At 43.2% G+C, this 19,533-nt stretch overlaps 1 protein-coding gene across 2 annotated transcripts in view; it reads left to right on the top strand.

The window, feature by feature from the left end:
* The window catches only part of KLHL29 (kelch like family member 29), a 414,714-nt gene that overhangs the window by 379,195 nt on the left and 15,986 nt on the right, over positions 1–19,533 (top strand). For both annotated transcript variants that reach the window (XM_083431604.1, XM_083431605.1), the window contains exon 13: positions 11,597–11,741. In XM_083431604.1, the coding sequence (XP_083287730.1) occupies positions 11,597–11,741 (145 nt within the window). The remainder of the gene's footprint in view (positions 1–11,596; positions 11,742–19,533) is intronic.

The following is a 19,533-nucleotide window of genomic DNA, read 5'->3' as shown; positions in this document are numbered from 1 at the left end:
CCTGACCATTAGGTCCAGTCGTGGCCGACTCTGGGGTTGCGGCGCTCATCTCGCTTTATTGGCCGAGGGAGCCAGCGTACAGCTCCCTGGTCATGTGGCCAGCATTACTAAGCCGCTTCTGGTGAAACAGAGCAGCACACGGAAATGCTGTTTACCTTCCTGCTGGAGCGGTACCTATTTATCTACTTGCACTTTAACGTGCTTTTGAACTGCTAGGTTGGCAGGAGCAGGGACTGAGCAACGGGAGCTCACCCTGTCGCGGGGATTCGAACTGCCAACCTACTGATCGGCAAGTCCTAGGCTCTGTGGTTTAACCCACAGCGCCACCTGCGTCCCAGTTTAGAATAGGCTATGATAAACATAGACATGGAAATGCACTGTCTTTTAGAGAATTAATGGTGTCAGCAGCTACTGATGATGCTATCAGTTTCACTGGGCATTTACTTTAAGCTTTTATAGCAGAAACATAATTTAATTCCCTAGCTTTATATTTATTTACTTTTCTGAACGGTTCTTTCTTTCCTTCTGTTTTTTTTTTTAAGTCTTATCTTAAGTAGAGAAAGAATGCTAGAACAAAATCTATGACATATATTTAACATGCTTTGCATGTATACAGTAAAATTCAAATAAAACCCACATAATAAAAATTATAAAACACGGAACCAAAAACTAATAAATCAAGACTTTTAAAAGAGCAGAACCAAAATCCACACAGATGTTGGCCATTGTCAGGGGTCCTTAAAAAGGGGGGGCACAGTTGGGGTGGCATATATCATTGATACTAATAGTGCTCTCAGTTCTCTATTATTTTTATAGCTGAAACAGCATCATCCTCACATGGGCAGAGGTTTTTTTAAGCAGAGGTTGGATGGGCATCTGTCATGGATGCTATAGCCAAGATTCCTGCATTGCAGAGGGTTGGACTAGATGACCCTTGGGGTCCCTTCCAACCCTTCCAATTCTATGAAGCCCAAGGACTGCAGAAGTACAAAAAAAAAAATCTTGAAGAAATAACTTTGCCAATCGGTTGTGCGTAGTCTCTCCTGTAGATCTCAATGAAGGAAGACAGAATTATTCAGTTTTTACAGTCCCAAACTATATAAGGTTTTCTAAGTACACTGGTACCTTAGGTTACAGGCGCTTTAGGTTACAGACACCGCTAACCCAGAAATAGTACCTCGGGTTAAGAACTTTGCCTCAGGATGAGAACAGAAATGGTGCGGTGGTGGTGCGGCGGCAGCAGGAGGCCCCATTAGCTAAAGTGGTACCTCAGGTTAAGAACAGTTTCAGGTTAAGAGCAGACCTCCGGAATGAATTAAGTACTTAACCCGAGGTACCACTGTATTTTACCAGCACAGTCATGCAAAGCAGTCAATAAACCACTTCTTATGAATCCTGTGCAGCCCAAGCTACATCATTTTGTACTGTGCGCAGCCCCACATTGAAATAAGGGGCGGTTTGGGTTTGCTCCTGCTCTTCAGGAATGAGAGCAGTTGGCAGAAGACATGCTTAAGCAGAAGACTGGTGTAATGTAAAAGGTGAGCTCACACTGAGAGGAGCGTATTATTGAAAATAAAAGACTAGTCCTCATTTCCTGACACCTAAAGCTCCACTTCTGGAAACGTGGCCCTTGTCAGAGTTCCCACTAGTATAACACTTAAGTAACATGAAATTGTGCAGTAGCATTTCTTGATCCCAGTCTGTTGTGTGGCACTTTCAGTAACTACAGCTAAGGAATGCATTAACGGGTGGCTGGCATTCAAGTCTGTAATTCCAGCTTGCCTCTCATGGGGGTCTTTAGGTATTAAGGGTTGCTGGATCTTACTCTCAACTTTAAAAAAAGGGCAGAGAAGCTGCTAGCCTAAGACATTTGCATTTCGGTCTGATGGTACACTTGGCATTATTTATTTCTTTGATCCCATGGTGGATATTGATGTGTGTTAGAATATGCGGAGAGCTGTGTAAATAGCAGCTGAGATTCCACTGAGAGCTCCAATACCAGGTTTCCTGCGTTTTCCATTACCACTTCATATGAGAGAATTATCTGGCTATTTCTGTGCATGCTTACTATAAATATTCTGTGATGGCAATATAAGCACACTGAACACTCATTGCAACATCTGTCCTGTCCTCTAACTCCTACCCCTAAGCCTTCTTATCAACAGGGCACAATAGCCCTTGCACAATATTGTGGGCTCATTTGCAATAAACGTTGGAGCCATCATTTGAGCAAGTGCAATTGGGAAACTTGCATCAACATGCGTCATAATTCTGCCATAGACAGTCTTCAAATCAGGATCTTAAAAAGGAATATTGGTTCTTAGTGATGGGATTGTATCTCCGAAAACGATACCCTGATGCAACTTTTCCGTGTAGTTTAATGAAACATTCCCATGAAAGCAGGATGTGCTGCTAGAATTAGATCAGTGGCCCTTGCAACAAAATGTTGCAGCGCAGAATTGCTTCATGTTGAAGATTCCAGCCGCTCTGTTCTGTTTCCCTTCCACCAGTTTCCTGTTCTTCCCACCTACAGTCAGCCAACATTCAATGCTCAGTGAGCATTTTCAGTCCTCTTTGAGGTGCTTTTGAGGGGGCTCTGCTTCCAGGATGTTTCCCCCAAATATTTTATTGTTGTTCTGTAAGCCTTAAAGTTTCCCATCCCTCTGATATGTCCCTCGTGTTCATGGATGCTGCAGTTTGGGCTGCATAAGGGCTAGCACTTGGCAAACTGAGGTTGCGTGTTAGCGTATACCTGGGATGGGAACCTATGGCCCTCTCAATGTTGCTAGGCGACAGCTCCCATCATTCCTGACCTTTGGCCATGGTGGCTGCTGCTGCTGGGAGTCTGGCATTATCCAAAAGGCTAGGGGTTCCGCATCCCTGGTATGCATGATGATAGAAACAACAAAATTGCTATGATCTCCCCAACTCCCATTACCCTTCGCTTTCTGTATCACAGGTGGGGAACAACTTTCATTGGGCAGGTCTGATTAAAAAGCGGCCTGTTCTCTGTGGGCTGTCATCATACCATCAGAACTCCTGATCCCTATGGAAAGCAGTGGGGCTTGCATTTGACGCTGGATTTAGACACTCAAGCTCTCCTGATTTCTCATTGGCAGCTGGGGCTTTACCTGTGCTGTCCATGATGTGGACATGGCGGCACAAAAACATCAGACCACATGAAGACCACATCCAAGGCCTAATTTGACCCCATGGACCCGTCCTTTGCTATCCTGTTCTGTATTATTGGCCTGAGCAGCGTGGAGGCAGGTGTATTCTGTTCATTATACAACAATACCAGGGAGTGTAGAAATACAGTTTCACACACAAAAGTGAGGTGTCCAGATGGTTAGGGTGTGTAATAATAATTGTTCTGTACTTCTACTTCTCTTCTACTTTTCACTGTGAGGGATGAATTTCACCTGAGTGACACCTGAGTGATAATTACCATCTTTGTAACCATCTTTGCCTTTCCTGTTCAATAATAATAATAATAATTTATTATTTATACCCCACCCTTCTGGCTGGGCTTCCCCAGCCACTCTGGGCAGCTTTCAAAAAAATATTAAAATACTGTAATACATCAAACATTAAAAGCTTCCCTAGCTCAACTGCAGTGATTCATTATTATGTGTGTTATGTAAAATACAGAGTATTTTTTGAAAAAGAAGGAAGGTGCAGTTTGTGTTTTGGTAGCTCCAATGCACTAAACAGGCAGTGCCAAAATTCTGTGCAGAAAAGGGGAGATCCAGAAACTGAGAGGTTTATTTTGTACCTCTTTAAAAGGTAGTAATTTCTTGGGATCTCCTATGCTGCTTCCGCCACTCCTGGCCTGGTCAGTGGTTTGTTGCTGAGCGATATGTTAAAAGTGAGTATGTAACTTAATCAAAGGAAGCTGATGTCATCAGAAAATTGCTAGCATTGTCCTTCTTCGTGTTCCACATTTTAAAAAAAGGCTGGTTCCTTGAATTTTACCTTTTAGCATTCATGCTTTCAAAAAAAATCCCATTTCCTCGTGGTGTTCTCTTCTAAGGCTTCTCTTCCTTATTTTGTTGTGTTTCTCTGGAAGCCCCTTGACTGACTTGTGTATAATTCTTGGGGGGGGGGGGGCAGTCGATATGGTTCAGTAAACAAAGTATTCCAGATGGGATTTACAATAATAGACTTCCACATTAAAATACACACAAATAACATTATGAATGATATGGAGGGCTTACGTTGTTGATGCTTTTTTGTTTTAAGCCTCTGGGTCATTTTCTATTCCCTTAAATTGCAGAAAACCAGATAGCATACTCGCAAATGGGATTGGAAGGTGGAAGTGAATAAACAGCTCCCCTTCTTATGTGTGCAGATAGGATTGACTCCTTGTACTCCACTGGTCTGATTGTTTGCTTCTCCTGCTTCCATTCCTGGGGGGTGGTTTGCTATGCACCTTCATTGCTGGAATGCCCCACCCGTTTGTCTGACGCTGGGTGCTCCCTTTGCAAGAGGCTTCTAGCTGGTGTCTCCGAGTCTTGGCTTCAGTGAGCAGCCAGAGCTCTTGCCAGCTGCCTGAAATCCTAGAAGCACTTACTAATTATCCTATTTGCAGTTCATTCCTCTCTTAGCTATGCTAGGAATTGGGCTGCCGTCCCACAGTTAGTAGCCAGGGTCATCTTACCCCCATTACTGTCGGTTGTTTGGCTAGGGTTGTCTTACGATTCCGTCCGGCCTCCAGGCAGATATAGAGTCACTTTTCTGCATTTCCTCTTTATTATAGGTTTCTTTCATATAAATATAATACTTGGGTGTCGTGGAACTCCCTAACTGTTGACATCAGGCAGGTGCCTACACAACACTGCTCAGCACCTGCTAAAAGCATTTTTGTTTTGACAAGCCTGTCTGATATATAGAACGCTAGCATGTGCTTTAATCTTTTCTCTTCTTTTTTGAGCTCACAGTTGATTTTAATTTTTTTTAATGTTTCGAACAGTTGGTTTTTAACTGCTTTTGCTGATAATCTCATTGTTAATGTTCTTTTTTCTAAACCGCTTTGAGGTTTTGCTTTGTTTTTGCAAACAGATTTTCATAATTAATTAATTAATAATAACGGTCCATCACAGAATGGTTATATCGTTACACGTCACCCCAATTTCCACCAAGCGACTTCGTAAGATTCCCGGGGCTCCAGGCACTCACCCAGGTCTTATTTACACATGGGACACGGGTGGCGCTGTGGGTTAAACCACTGAGCCTAGGACTTGCCGATCAGAAGGTCGGCGGTTCGAATCCCATGACGGGGTGAGTTCCCGTTGTTCAGTCCCAGCTCCTGCCAACCTAGCAGTTCGAAAGCACCTCAAAGTGCAAGTCGATAAATAGGTACTGCTCCAGCGGGAAGGTAAACGGCGTTTCCGTGCGCTGCTCTGGTTCGCCAGAAGCGGCTTAGTCATGCTGGCCACATGACCCGGAAGCTGTACGCTGCCTCCCTCGGCCAGTAAAGCAAGATGAGCGCCGCAACCCCAGAGTCGGTGGACTGGACCTAATGGTCAGGGGTCCCTTTACCTTTACCTATTTACACATATTTACACCTAAAGTCTTCAGTGAAGAGAGTTCAGAGAATTACATCTCAAGAGGGGCTTGTTCCCCCAGCGGTGCAGCACTGGATTCCAAAGGCATCCTGAGCACCATCTCCATGCCTCTGTCCCAGGCTGCCAAGAGGATCCTGTCCCTGTATAACCTCTGCCTGGATTTCCTCTTCCAGCCTTCTCCTTTCCAAAGACCTTTGCCCGGGGGGGGGGGGGGGGCAAGTCTCAAGTAAAATGACAGAGACCCTTCCCTGTTTTCCCATTTCATAGGAACTGAAGTCCTAAACCTTTCTCCTCCCACAGTAACCATGGGAACTCTCCCCTCTCTGTGCTGGGAAGTTCTTGCTTTGATTATGGTTTTCATTGATGGGTTAATGACTTGCTCACAGCACCTTTTGTCATTCTTAAGGGGAGGCCCTAACCTGGAAAATAAGCTTATCCGGTATTTTTTTCACTGGCCTGGCATCTTCCCTTCAATACCCCCAATATTATCTAAATTCTACCATTTATTAATTTCTAACATGCATTACATGGGTATGAGTGCCCTTGCACCCCCAAAGTCTTGTTACCCCAGATCTGTATCTGTGTCAGGAGACAGAGAGAGAAAGAGTCGAATCCAGACTTAGCCAATGGGATTCATTGTCATGCTGACACAATCATTCTGTCTGTGGTTCTGTCGCTGCAAGCATTCCTGCTTGCCAAAAACTAAAGATCTCCCCTCTCTTCCCACTGCAGGCTATTCTGCAGTTTCTCTCAACCCTCCAGAGCAGATATTTGGGGTTGTGCAGAGTGCTTACTTTTGGATGCATTGGAGGGATAATCAGCATAATCCTCTTTAAACAATTTCCATTGTAAATGTCGGTGCAGTTCAGATTATTTACTTTAAATAGAGAGAGTCGCAGCAATCATTTAGTAAAAGCAATCTATGAAAGTAGAAAACTGATTGGGGGGAAAGCTTGTTGAAATTCCTTCACTTGGCTCCCAAAGCTCCAAGCCAGCTTGGAGAAATGCTTTGTAGGACTTCAGCTCCCTAAACTTTACACTTTGACACTATGGTTATTGCCTATTGACAATTAGGAACCTGACACATGCTTCCCAACTGAATGCCTAAAATAACAGAAGGGCTAAGTAAAGGGTTAAGTCTGGATTGAGGGTCCCTGATTCGTGTTCTCCCTCGCCCTCTTGTCCAGTGGCAGTAATAAAGATGTGTAATTTGTTGGGAGGGCAACTTAAGATAGATACTGCAAAGCCTTTTAATATTAATGTGCCTTACATTGTAATCCTATACTCAGAAGTAGGGCCCGTAGGGTTCCATGGGGCTTTCTCCCAGAAAAGTGGGCATAATTTTGTGAAGAAATTAAAAATAGGATAGTCCCATCTGGAGTATCTGTGGGGGTTCACTGTACACCACAATAGCAAGAAGAAGAAGAAGAAGAAGAAGAAGAAGAAGAAGAAGAAGAAGAAGAAGAAGAAGAAGAAGAAGAAGAAGAAGAAGAAGAAGGAAAAATGTGCTGTCTTTCTGGCCCTGCTCACATTTTTTTGTGCAATCTAAAAGTCCTGACCAGAGGTCATTTTATAAACTATTCTTCCTTCCTAAAAGCAAGAAGTGAGATCTCATTCCCTCTCACTGTTTCCTAAGAAATTTCTTCAAGAGAGTTGAAATTGGGGGAAGCACATGGGCTGAACATTAGAAACAGTTATAGGATATCCAGACAAGCATAATGCTAGCTCTCTACAAAGGAATCAGAGAACCCATGCTAACTGCTTATAAGAAATGAAAGCAAAATTCTGCTATTAAAACACCAAAGGGAGATGTTCTTTCTTTTATACAACAAAGGCATATGAAGGCAGGGAATTGGCCTCCTGAGGAGCTATTGTTTCTGCCTTGAGGTAGCCCAGATGAATATCCCTGTGGACTTTTGAGGTTAAGTTTCAAGATTTCTTTTGTTAGATTAATGTGTCTTCCAAAAAGTCGTGTTAGCTCAAAAGAGTCTGTGAAAATGTGATCAGCATACGAGGAGGGTTCACACATGAGAGAGCTCTTTGTGTCAATAACAAAAACAGACATAGGCAGTTTTGATTTCTGCAAGAAAGAATGGGATACTCGGAAGACTGTCAAATTTTAGACATGGTGTAGTTGAGGGGGGAAAACACCATCTACTTGCTTTTTATCTTTTTGGTGATTCAATCCCTGTTTATCTTTTTAAGGAATCACACAGTGTTCTCCTCATTGATGTTTTTATGCTTTTGATTTACGTGTTCTGTGTGTAGTTTATCTAGCAGTGGGCTCTTGTCTTTTGTAATTTCTCTCTCTCCATACAGTCCTGTGAGGAGGGAGATTGGTGTTGAGTGATACACAAGATATTATCTTTCTCGCACATGCCCAGAGATGTAACGTCACCTGGAGACTGAAATTTGAAATACCCAAGTCCATCTTTGCCAAAGCATGACTTACTCCTAAATCCAATATATGAGTGATGCGCATCATGTTCTCACATATACCTTGACTTAAGTGAGAAGCAAACGGAAGTCTAGTTTAGAAAAACAGCTTCATGTATGTGTACATTAGACATGGGACAGCTGTGGCTGGAGCTGATAGGAATTTTAGTCCAGCAATGTCCATAGGGCCACAGCTTCCACACCCTGACATACCATGTCTATTCGAATCTAATGCTCTCCAATTTTTGGCCAAATTACATTGTGAAAATTAAGGTGCACATTAGAGTCGATGGAAGATTTACATTTGCCATCTAATACTTTTTTTGGTTTCAAGGTTCTGAAAAATTGAAGTGCGCATTAGATTTGATGGTGCATTAGACGCAAGTAAATACGGTACATGGTGTGCTTACCACGTGCTCAGATGTATTTCTTTATGGTTTGCGCTTTGTAAGATGATTTATGGTGGACAGCAGCCATTCTCTTCTTAAAGTACAGTGGTACCTCTGGTTATGTACTTAATCCGTTCCGGAGGTCCGTTCTTAACTTGAAACTGTTCTTAACCTGAAGCACCACTTTAGCTAATCGGGCCTGCCACTGCCGCTGTGCTGCTGCTGCACGATTTCTGTTCTCATCCTGAAGCAAAGTTCTTAACCCAAGGTAATATTTCTGGGTTAGCGGAGTCTATAACCTGAAACGTATGTAACCTGAAGTGTATGTAACCTGAGGTACCACTGTAATTGGATCAGTTTGCATTAAGAAACACAAGGGAAAACATATCGTTAGAACGAGGCAGCTGCCGGAAGGTAGCGTGTGACGTTGAGAGGTTGAAGGACAGACCTGCGTGTGCATTTGGCCTCTTCCTGTTACCCCTTAAGCCAGGGGTCGGCAAGGTTTTGGGGGCAGCTCGGGGGCTGGTTAAACTTTGGTTACCAGATTTTTTTCGATGAATTCAGGGGCACTTTTCAACTTCAATGGATTTTGTATGGGGACTGATGTGTAAATCCGGAGACTGGTCTGGTAACCTTAGGTTAAACGGCCTCTAGTCTTGAAGTCAAGATTCAGTTCTCAAGTCTGGCTGGCCTCTGTACCTGGAATGCAAGAAGGCCACCACCTTGACTTTGCCTCGGGCAGCAAAATGTCCTGGACTAGCCTTGCATATATAAAGAGGATTGTTTATATTACGTGCATCCTCTTACGCACCATGCTGAAACAAACCCGAGGTGACATTTGGTTTCCTTGCAATCTAAGTTCTGGATCTTCAAGTTGCAGACTTAAAAGGAGTAAATGGGATCTGCTGCCTGGAGAAGGCTGGAGTCATGGATTTCTGCGCCCTGCAGTGCTTTCTGTCTCGCTCCGAGGCATACACTCCTCATTCTCTGATTGTCCTGGTCCCACCCAGAACAGCTCACGCTACCTCTTCTTTCCAACCCTCTACCATTGCCAAAATACTCTAAATAAACCTAAATATTGGCAACCATAGCAGGCTGTGCATATCATTATTATGATGCAGAGTTGCATCTTTGGCACTGAACATGAGACTTTAACCTTTACTAGCTGAAAAAGATGGATTTATTGGGTGGTGGTTAGTGCAGTCTACTCTAATGTAGTGACCTGCTCCAGCAGTTGTTGGTAGTAGTAATAGTAAGAAGAAGAAGAATTTATTATTTATACCCTGCCCATCTGGCTGGGTTTCCCCAGCCACTCTGGGCGGCTTCCAACAAAGATTAAAAATACATTAAAACATCAGTCATTAAAAACTTCCCTGAATAATCATACTTTACCTAAATAATACTTCCAGGGGGTTGGGATTGCCATTGTTGCTCTCCCAGGCATTTGCCTTTTGCTGTCAGATGGGGGAGTCAGCTGAATGCCATCTAGCCCTCCCCTCCAGACTGTATTTTAAGAGTGCAGCAAGATGAAAACATTTTTGTCGGCTTTTCGTTTTGCTTTGAATTTATGTACTTTAGCCTAGATGGTTTCTTTTTCGTGATGTTGAATTTATTGTTTGTTTGCTAAATTGTTTCTTTTTTGTTATTTTGAATTTAGTGAGATTTTCAGTATTTTGTGTATTTATATTTCCAGTGTTCTCTATTCTGATGTTTTGAGGGTTTGCTGTAAAGCCGCTTTGAGCACAACTTATTGTGCAAAAGTGGCATATGCATATAATCAATAAATTGCATGTTGTTGGGCATGTTGCTGCCTTAGATGCATGGGAGTTGTAATTCAAAACATCTGGTAGTTACCAGATTGCGGAAGTCTGCTTTAGTGTATACTGAGCCCTACCATAATTTATATAGAAAGGATACTGGACATAAAGCTATCTTTGGAGCATAAAAACAATGTGAATCCATGGAAATGCATTCTGTTCTCACCTTACTGCATTGCAAGCAGCAGGGATCCGGTTTCCAGTGTGTACATGTGTCTTCACAGTAAATGAATAAGTCACTAGAGAAAGAGCTTGGAAAGCTCTCTGTGTTCGTTTACTGTTCTGGTGCATATGCTGTAAGGGCAGATTGTTTGGATTAAGAAATAATTTAGTGTTCCTGACTTAGAGACCTCTTAGAAATTCTGGTGGTGATTTATTGGCATTAAACTGCTGCACCCCTAGAAAGAAACCTTAGCAGAAACATATTCATTACAGACTTCTCAGACCCTTCCAGATGGAAGTTTCAAGTGTGGTCAGACTTTGAGCTTTAAAGAATGATGAATCGATGGAGGTCAATGAGTGGAGGCTGGGGAGCAACATCAGCTGCCTCCTCCACATGCTCACTTTTAGAAGGATGCACACATGAAAGTCCCTATTTCAGGTGTCTCTGTAAGCAGAACTTGTGCTTGTTCATCGGTCCTTCTCCCCCATCCATGCATTCACTTTGACACAGATGAATACATGAGCAGTCCTAGCATCAGTTGATCAACCAAAGATGTCTTAGCCCAGCTTTCACCAAACTGATGTCCTCCAGATGTTTCCAACTGCATCTCCCATTAGCTGTTGCCAGCACAGCTGCTCTGGCTGGCTGTTCTTGTCTGCTGAGCTCTCAGTGTGCGGGGGAAAATAGAGGTTAAAAATTGTGCCTTGGGTGGGATGAGAAAGCAGATATAGACTCGCCTATAGGCAAAGGATGGAATATCCAAAATAAACACTATTTTCAACCAAAGGAGACTTCTGTATGAATCTGCTGCTTGGGAATTAATAATGTTGTGTTGAAATGTGCTGCAGTTTTGAAACAATTTGACATGCTCGTTTCAGCTGCAAAGAAGTGCTTTCAAAGGACCATACTTAGGTGAGGAATATGTTGAAGACAAGAATGTATAATTTTAGAAGGGAGGGGGGGAAATGATCCTGGATTACAGGCTGGTGTGTGCTAGGAATGGGGAGGACCAATCAACTTTTAAAAGTGCCTTTGAGAAGTTTAGGAGTGAAGAACAAAAACAGCAACGAAGGCAACAAAAATACTTCCTCATTTTTCTTTCTCTGGCCTTGGAGGTTTCAAGAAACGTGACTTATCTATAAATAAGGGGAATTTATAAATAAAAAAAAAGTGATTCTCGCGCCAAGCTTGTAAACTGATCTCCGTGTTGCTTTCCGTTGACAGATAACAAATATGCTCCTGCAGTCACTCTCAATGGTTTCATCTTTATTCTTGGAGGAGCTTATGCACGAGCGACCACCATCTATGACCCAGAAAAAGGCAATATCAAAGCAGGCCCCAACATGAACCACTCCAGGCAGTTCTGCAGGTGAGACCAAACGCACACTCACACAAACAATTGAAGTACCAGCACCTCAATATGTTTTTTTTCTTCTGGAGGAAATTATTACGTTAAGGTGGGAATGGAAGTGCATGTGTGTTTAAGACTAATAGAAATATTACCTGGCCATGCATCACTCTAAATCATTTCCCTTGGTATCTAAACATCAAGATCTCTCTGGTGTGAGACTGACAGGCCCTCTTATGTACAGTGGTGCCTTGGTTTATAAACTTAATCCGTTCCGGAAGTCCGTTCTTAAACCAAAGCGCTCTTGAACCAAGACGTGCTTTCCCATAGCAGCAGGGGACTCAATTTACAAATGGAACACACTCAACAGGAAGCGGAACATGTTCTTATTCCAAGGCAAAGTTCACAAACCAAAACACCTACTTCTTTAGTTTGCAGCGTTCTTAATCCAAGTTGTTCATAAACTAAGCTGTTCTTAAACCAAGGTACCACTGTAGTGTATATTTAAGAACTGGAATGGTCTGGAGGCCAGACTTGGGTGTGCATGTGTTTTGTCCAAATCTGAAACACGGCTAGTGATAACCATGTTATAGGGGTTAGCATAAGCTGGACACACGTTAACCAAGTGTTGCTTCTTATAAAAATCACTCTATAGTGGTTAACCAAAATGACTGCAGGTGAACCACTATCTGGAAGCAGAGGAGGACTATGAAGGCTGAAGGAAGCTTTGCGAGTTACATATAAGTCACGAGCTTATCTTGCTTACCCATGTTATGCACCAAAATGCCCTGGAGGACATCTAGGATGTTTAGAAAATCGGGGGAAATGCTGCTTAAAGATTAATATGAGAAACATCGATTAAATTCAGATAAACAAAGTTCCAGTGATGTGCATTCTGCAATATTTGTGACGGCAGGTTTGTGTTTGGGACCAAGGACAAAACACACTTTTTTCATGGAACCTGTAGAATCTCACATTAAATGTGAGCAAGGCAGAAGAAAGTGTTAACGTTTTGTCCCATGCTTAACACTTGCATCAAAGCTGTGAATGCAACTTTAAAGCAAGCACATCACTGATCTCATGGATTGCTGTTTATGTCACAGCATGTTAGAGAAAGATGAAATCTGGCATCCCTGTTGTACAATGGCAGGGGAAGAGCCGGTTTGTTCTCTGGACAGCTCAGAGCTGATTCCCATTTAGGATTAATTTCCCATCTGGCAGGCACAGGCAATCTCTGCTTTGTTACAAATTGCAATTATTATTATTTGCCTTTTGTTCCAACTGTATTAAACTTTTTTTCCCTTTTAACCTATGTGTATGTAAGCCAATTAATTTAGTAGACATTTCATTAATCTGGTAAAGTGAGCTTTAATCCACAAAATCCACAATACATGTGTGTTAAGTCTTTGGAATGGGGTTATAACATTTTTATACATCATAAACTGCATATGCATAAAATTAGGCATGCTTATAACACTATTTGATTATTAATTTTTATAAATACTCAATATTAAAAGCAGAAAACTTGATTATTTACACCAATAGAGCTTTCCCACAAAATGATCACTTTGTACAAGAATAAATGGTCCAGTGCCAACACCTGTTATTCCCAATTCCATTTTTCATTATAATGTTCTCCATTTTTTAGTGTCCCTGATTTGATAGTTCTCTGACTTTTAAAAATTAAATATTTTAAGCATTTTTCCATGCTCTTAGAATAGAGAACCCTTGCAATGGTCAATATATACAAAATATGCCATTTATTTTTTTACAGTGCATCACCTTTGACAAAATTATTTGGCACTTTCTGCCATACGGAAATGCTATAAGTATAGGAAATGGTGTGAAGCCTGTATATAGTGATTTCCATGTAGGTAGCTTTCTGCTGACTAAAGTGTTTCAAGCAGTATAGGGAAAACAATGGAAAATCTGAAGCAACCATCAGATGGAATGCTAAACCATGGTTGGTTGGTTTTGGCATCTCGGCCACATTCCATAGCAAGCCTCAGCCTCTCACACACCACAAAACCTTCACGTATGAGGGAACAAAATGTAAAGTTTTCTGTGACAGCTGGAAGTTTCCTGGTTTGGCTAAATCCGGGAGTAACACTGGTTTGATACCTAGGCTCGTTAATTAACTATGACTCGTACAAACCACAGTTTCCCCTATTCAGCTGAAATGGGTGGTTGTGTTTTGTTCTGAATTCTGACTGGAAGCTTCAGATTTCCTCCCCTCAAGTACAGGAGAGAGAAGCTGGGAGCGCACAAGCCTAATGTGTAGTGCATTCTCATAACACTTAAGATGTGGTGTAGCATTAGGCCTGAATGAGACCTGAGAGCAAGTATGGCATACAAAAGTTTTCTGAGTTGAGATCTAAGGAAAAAGTCTGGAATGGAGGCTAAAGTTTAATGCATCTTAACTTTTCGGAAGGCACTTGTCTTACTTTTGCTGGTTTCAGCAGTCCTAATAGCAGCTGCAGCTCCTATCAGATAGACTATAACAGATCCTCCAAGTATCCCTATTTCCCAGGAACAGTCCCGGATTTACAGAAGCCGTCCCGGTTTCTGATTTGATCCCAGAATGTCTCGCTTTTCCTTAGGATGTCCCTCTTTTCATCAGAGAAATGATGGAGAGTATGGAGTTATGTGACCCCCAAACCAAGGAGATTAGTAACTTTAGAAGATATGTGAAGGCAGCCCTGTATAAGGAAGTTTTTCAGTGTTTATTTTTCAGTGTTTTTATGTATGTTGGAAGCCGCACCTAGTGGCTGGGGCAAACCCAATGAGATGGGTGGGGTATAAATGATAAAAATATTACTATTATTATTGAATAGGGTGTCCCTCCTTTCATCATACAAATGTTGGAGGGTATGTAATAACCTTCCTTAATAGTTTTCAGAATCCCGAGGCAAGGGGACCAGTGGCAGCCTGACTTTCTTTCAGCTGTTCCAGTAACTTACTTAGATCTTTATCCCAATATTCATCATACCTGCAATACTTAGTCAATGAGTTAAGCAAAAGTCCTCTATTAGTAGCAGCAGCAGCAATGGAGGTAGAATGGGCAATAAAGCTAGTATTTAACCATACATCACAAACAGAATTTATATATTTGAATCTCCTTTTTTATTTAAAGAGTGCCCTCTCTTGGTTGCCAAGAGAATCTTGTCCTGGAGCTAACATTACATTACATTTTAAAAAAAAAAAAAAATTACAGGCCAAATCCCAGCCAAAGCCACTATGTTCCTGCTGCTTCTGTGCTAATTACAGATTTTCATTGTTCCTCTGTGTTAACAAGAGTGAAATTGAATGTAGGAGAACCCCACTGTGTCCAGGCAGTAGTTAATTATATTTTTTCTCTCAAGATTGTAAACCAGAGGCAAACAGCGCAGTACAACTGACATAACTTCCCTTGGTAATTCATTGCATTAATTATGTGGGATCTTTTTTATTTTTTAAACAATTTTTCTTTAACCACATTAAAATTTCTTTCATGTAAAAGGCTTTTAATACTACAGTTCTTTGGCCAAGATCGCTTGATAGACTGGGATCTGGACACTAATGGCAGACTTTATCCAACGTTTGAGAGACATATTTTTCCCCCACACCGACAAAACTGCAGCAGTTTGAAACAATCCTATTCGTATGTTCACAATGGAAGGCATAAACAAATTCTACCCTTCCAGTAAAAACATGTGCACAGCAATACTTAAATGTCCATTGAAATATTTGCAGCAGTTAGCATTGTTTACATTTTTGTTTCCCTTTCTCACATAGCAGTAACCTCTGCTCAACTACCATAATGATGTAATCGACTTTCAACAGATATTAATAACAGGGATTTTTAAAAATGACAATGTTAAGCCAAAGTTATGTAGAATCAGGAATGGACTTCCAAAACAGAAGCACCATAACTGGATCCAAGGACTGGAGGCAGTACACTGTTTCCTCTTAAAACAGTGGGGACCTTTGCTTCTTCAGATGTTATAAATTATTATTTATTTATTTTTATTATTTATTTATTTATTTATTTATTATTATTATTATTATTATTACCCCAGCCACTCTGGGTGGTTCCCAACAGATTATTATTATTAATAATGTCAGAGCTGGCTCTAGGTCCCAGCTCACAGAGGACCAACGCTAGCCGGTAGTAATGTACAAAAGTCTTTATTGAAGTACAGTTTCCATTTTCAAACCGGAGCGCCCCAGCTCTACGTCTAGGGTTTAGACCGGCGAAGCTCCATCTGAATCTCCGCCCCTTGTACACCAGTTTAAGATTCTAGCCTTACTCCACCTCTTCCGTCTCTCCTTTCTCCTCTGGGTCCTGCTACCCCCCGGGGTTCCTTCCTTCCTGGATTCTTCTGACGCCGACGTTGACCCCCCTGACTCCTCCCGCTCTCTTCGGCGGGCTTTAGGACCTGGCTCCCTATCCGGGCTGCCAACTGCTGCACCCTCCTGTACATTTGAACTTGGCGCGCGCGCCCAGCCTTCAACCTTCCTCTCGACCGTTTCCTCGCTCTCCGATGGAGGCGTGGCCAATCCTGGCTCATGTCCTCCCGCTGGTAGTCCGCCGCCTGATCCCGATGCCTGGGACTCCTCCCCCCTACTGCACTCTGGTGTGGACGCGGGTCCTGATTTCCAACTGCTGCTCTCTGAGTCCCCTCTGGCTCCTTCTTCCTGGGGTGTCCCCCTAGGCACCCCCCTTGCCCTGACCATGGGAGCCCCTTTCTGTGAATCTTCCGATTCGCTGGAAAGACTCAGAGACCTCGGACCGCTGTCATCGCTGACATTTCCTTCGGACTCCTCCCCCTCGCTCTCTATTTCCTCCCTCTCCTGTGCCTCTGCTCCTGAACCCCTGACAAATAATAATAAAGCGATAAAACATCAAACATTAAAAACTTCCCTAAGCGGGACTGCCTTCAGATGTCTTCTAAAAGTCAGATAGTTGTTCATTTCCTTGACATCTGATGGGAGGGCATTCCACAGAGTGGGTGCCACTACCAAGAAGGCCCTCTGCCTGGTTCCCTGTTGCCTCACTTCTCGCAGTGAGGGAACCGCCAGAAGGCCCTCGGAGCTGGACCTCAGTGTCCGGGCTGAACGATGGGGGTGGAGATGCTCCTTCAGGTATACTGGGCCGAGGCTTTTCAACATTGTGATAGCTGAACGATGGAGATGCTCCTTCAGGTATACTGGGCCAAGGCCAAGGCCCAGTATACAACTGATACACTTTAAAGGTCAGCACCAACACTTTGAATTGTGCTCGGAAACATACTGGGAGCCAATGTAGGTCTTTCAGGACCGGTGTAATACGGTCTTGGTGGCCACTCCCGGTCATGATAGTTACTGAACTACAGCTCTCCTCTGCTCAGCAAGCATGGCCAAAGGCTCGGGATGGTGGCAGCCATAGGTCAACATCTGGAGGGCCAAAGCATTATCTTAAAATCCCAAGGATGCTATTTTCCCAGGATGCATAGAAATGGGGAGCATCGATGCTCTGGCCTCAACTACACGGAGGCTGCAAAGGGTCGCCTTTTCCTACAGCAGGGGGCAAAGCGGCAATGTTATATTAACCTTAATTGAAACAGGGAGCTGAAACCCATTGATGTAGAGCCCACTACCTAAATGCCAAGATTAAAAACCTTTGGCAAGTCACCACCTCTCAGCCTAACCTGCTTCACAGGGTTGTTGCGGAGATAAAATGAGGAGGGCAAGAACCATTCAGCTCTATGAAGAAAACGTTCAGGTGTAAATGCAATAAAGGAGGGGGGACAGAAGAATTTGTGGGCTATTGGTAGGGTTGCTGTATTATGAAGAGCAAAAAAGAGGACACATTTGCCGACTTCCAACTATGGATCACTAGGACTCTCATTTTACATACCCATGAAAAAGAGAGCCAGTGTGGTGTAGTGGTTAAGAGTGGTAGACTTGTAATCTGGTGAACCGGGTTCGCGTCTCCGCTCCTCCACATGCAGCTGCTGGGTGACCTTGGGCTAGTCACACTTCTCTGAAGTCTCTCAGCCCCACTCACGTCACAGAGTGTATGTTGTGGGGGAGGAAGGGAAAGGAAAATGTTAGCCGCTTTGAGACTCCTTAGGGTACTGATAAAGCGGGATATCAAATCCAAACTCCTCCTATTCTTCTTCATATGGCAATGCTACTCTTGAGCAACACCCAGTATCTGTTAAGAACTGGTGTTTCCCAGCACAATTCATATGGGGATTACACACTCACTCTCAACAAGCCATCTACTTTTACCTTTTGCAATGCCTCCAGCTTATCCTGATTTTGTAATAATAAGGAAATGAGTTAGCTGGAGATCAGCAGCCCACGGTGGGGGCTAGCAGCTCCTATTAGTGAAGCAGAGCACTCGCCGTGCTTTGCTGTTCAGAAACCAACCTTTTTTTAAAAAAGGAAATAAAAATCTCACATACACACACTGTTGTTATTGTGCGGTATAGCCTGAACCTCAGTTTTTTATTAAGGAGTTCCATTTGGAAGGACCGGATGACAAATCTGCCAGGCTAGTTGTCAGAGGGGGAGAAAGGTACCTTCAGCTGGGAATTGCTGGTTCTAAATTATCTTCCCTGGGAGCATTGCTCACGCTAGCGCATGGCTGCTGATGACGCCCTGTGAGCAATCTCTTGCTACCCAGCTCTATTTGCATGCTGCCTGAATTCTAAACAAACCAGGCTATGACTACGCACAGGAAACACATTCTATGTTCTTTTTATGCAAAGGTGAACTAGAAAATGGGATGGTGCTTAATTTAATGCATTTATATCTCACCTTTTCCTCCAAGGAGCTCATACATGGTTCGTCCCCCTCTTCATTTAATCCCCATAACCACTCTGTGTGGTTGGTTAGGCTGGGAGTTACTGGCTTGGCCCAAGGTCACCCAGCAAGCTTAATATCAGAGTGAGGATTCAAACCCTGGTCTTCCGAGTCCTAGTCTGACCTCTAACCACTACACCACACTGGCTCTTAGTGGAAAAATAGGTCACCTTTGCATCTATCATCCTGGTCCCTTGTGGGTAAATGAGAGAGAATGAGCAGGCAGGAAAAGTGCAGGGAGCATTTGCAGGTATGTTTTGGGGGTAGATGAAAGGTGGGCAAGCGTGATGAACGTTACTCATCAACATTATTCCTTTTAAGTTCTGCCTGACTCCTTTGATTCATCTACATTAATTATCATGTACTTTAACGTTTCTGCTGCTCTTAATGTCTTCCATCTAGCGCAAAGATTTCCCCTCTGCTCTTGTTTCGTGGTTTTGTAATTTGTTAATAGTTAAATGTATTTTAGTCACTTTTATAAAATGATACTAACGAAAATGTCTGTAGGCTGCAGCCAGATCCCCAGAGAGTTCGAGTCAGCACTCCTAGTTAATACAAAGGCAAGGGCACCTAAGACATACACCATTTCACTTAATTGATTCTATTTTAAATACCTCTTCCCCCCAAATCTCAAAGTGGTATACAGGACTTCCGGAGGCGGCGCGAAACCGTGATGGCGGACCTCTTCGAGCTCTGAAGAGGGGCACCGCAGAAAAGGGTTGTTTCGCTACGGCGCAGCGGCAACCCATCAAGAAAAACCACGGACAGAGAGAGTCCGTGGCCGTGGGACTCGGCGGGCACCTGGAGCGACCCCAAATTCGCGGAAGGGACCCCGTAAGGGGCTCCGGAGTGAAGGAGGGGGAGCGGTGCTGTGAGTTCATCGCTCTTTCTGCGGAGGCGAAGCCGCGCGGCTGTCACGGATGAGCGCTGACCTTTCTTCCAAAAAATACTACTCTGAAACAGCAAACCCGTGAGTAAGGAC

This window comes from Podarcis tiliguerta (genome assembly GCF_965153285.1).
Source record: "Podarcis tiliguerta genome assembly, chromosome: 3".
NCBI classification, from domain to species: domain Eukaryota; kingdom Metazoa; phylum Chordata; class Lepidosauria; order Squamata; family Lacertidae; genus Podarcis; species Podarcis tiliguerta.
This window is presented reverse-complemented; position numbering and strand designations above follow the sequence as displayed.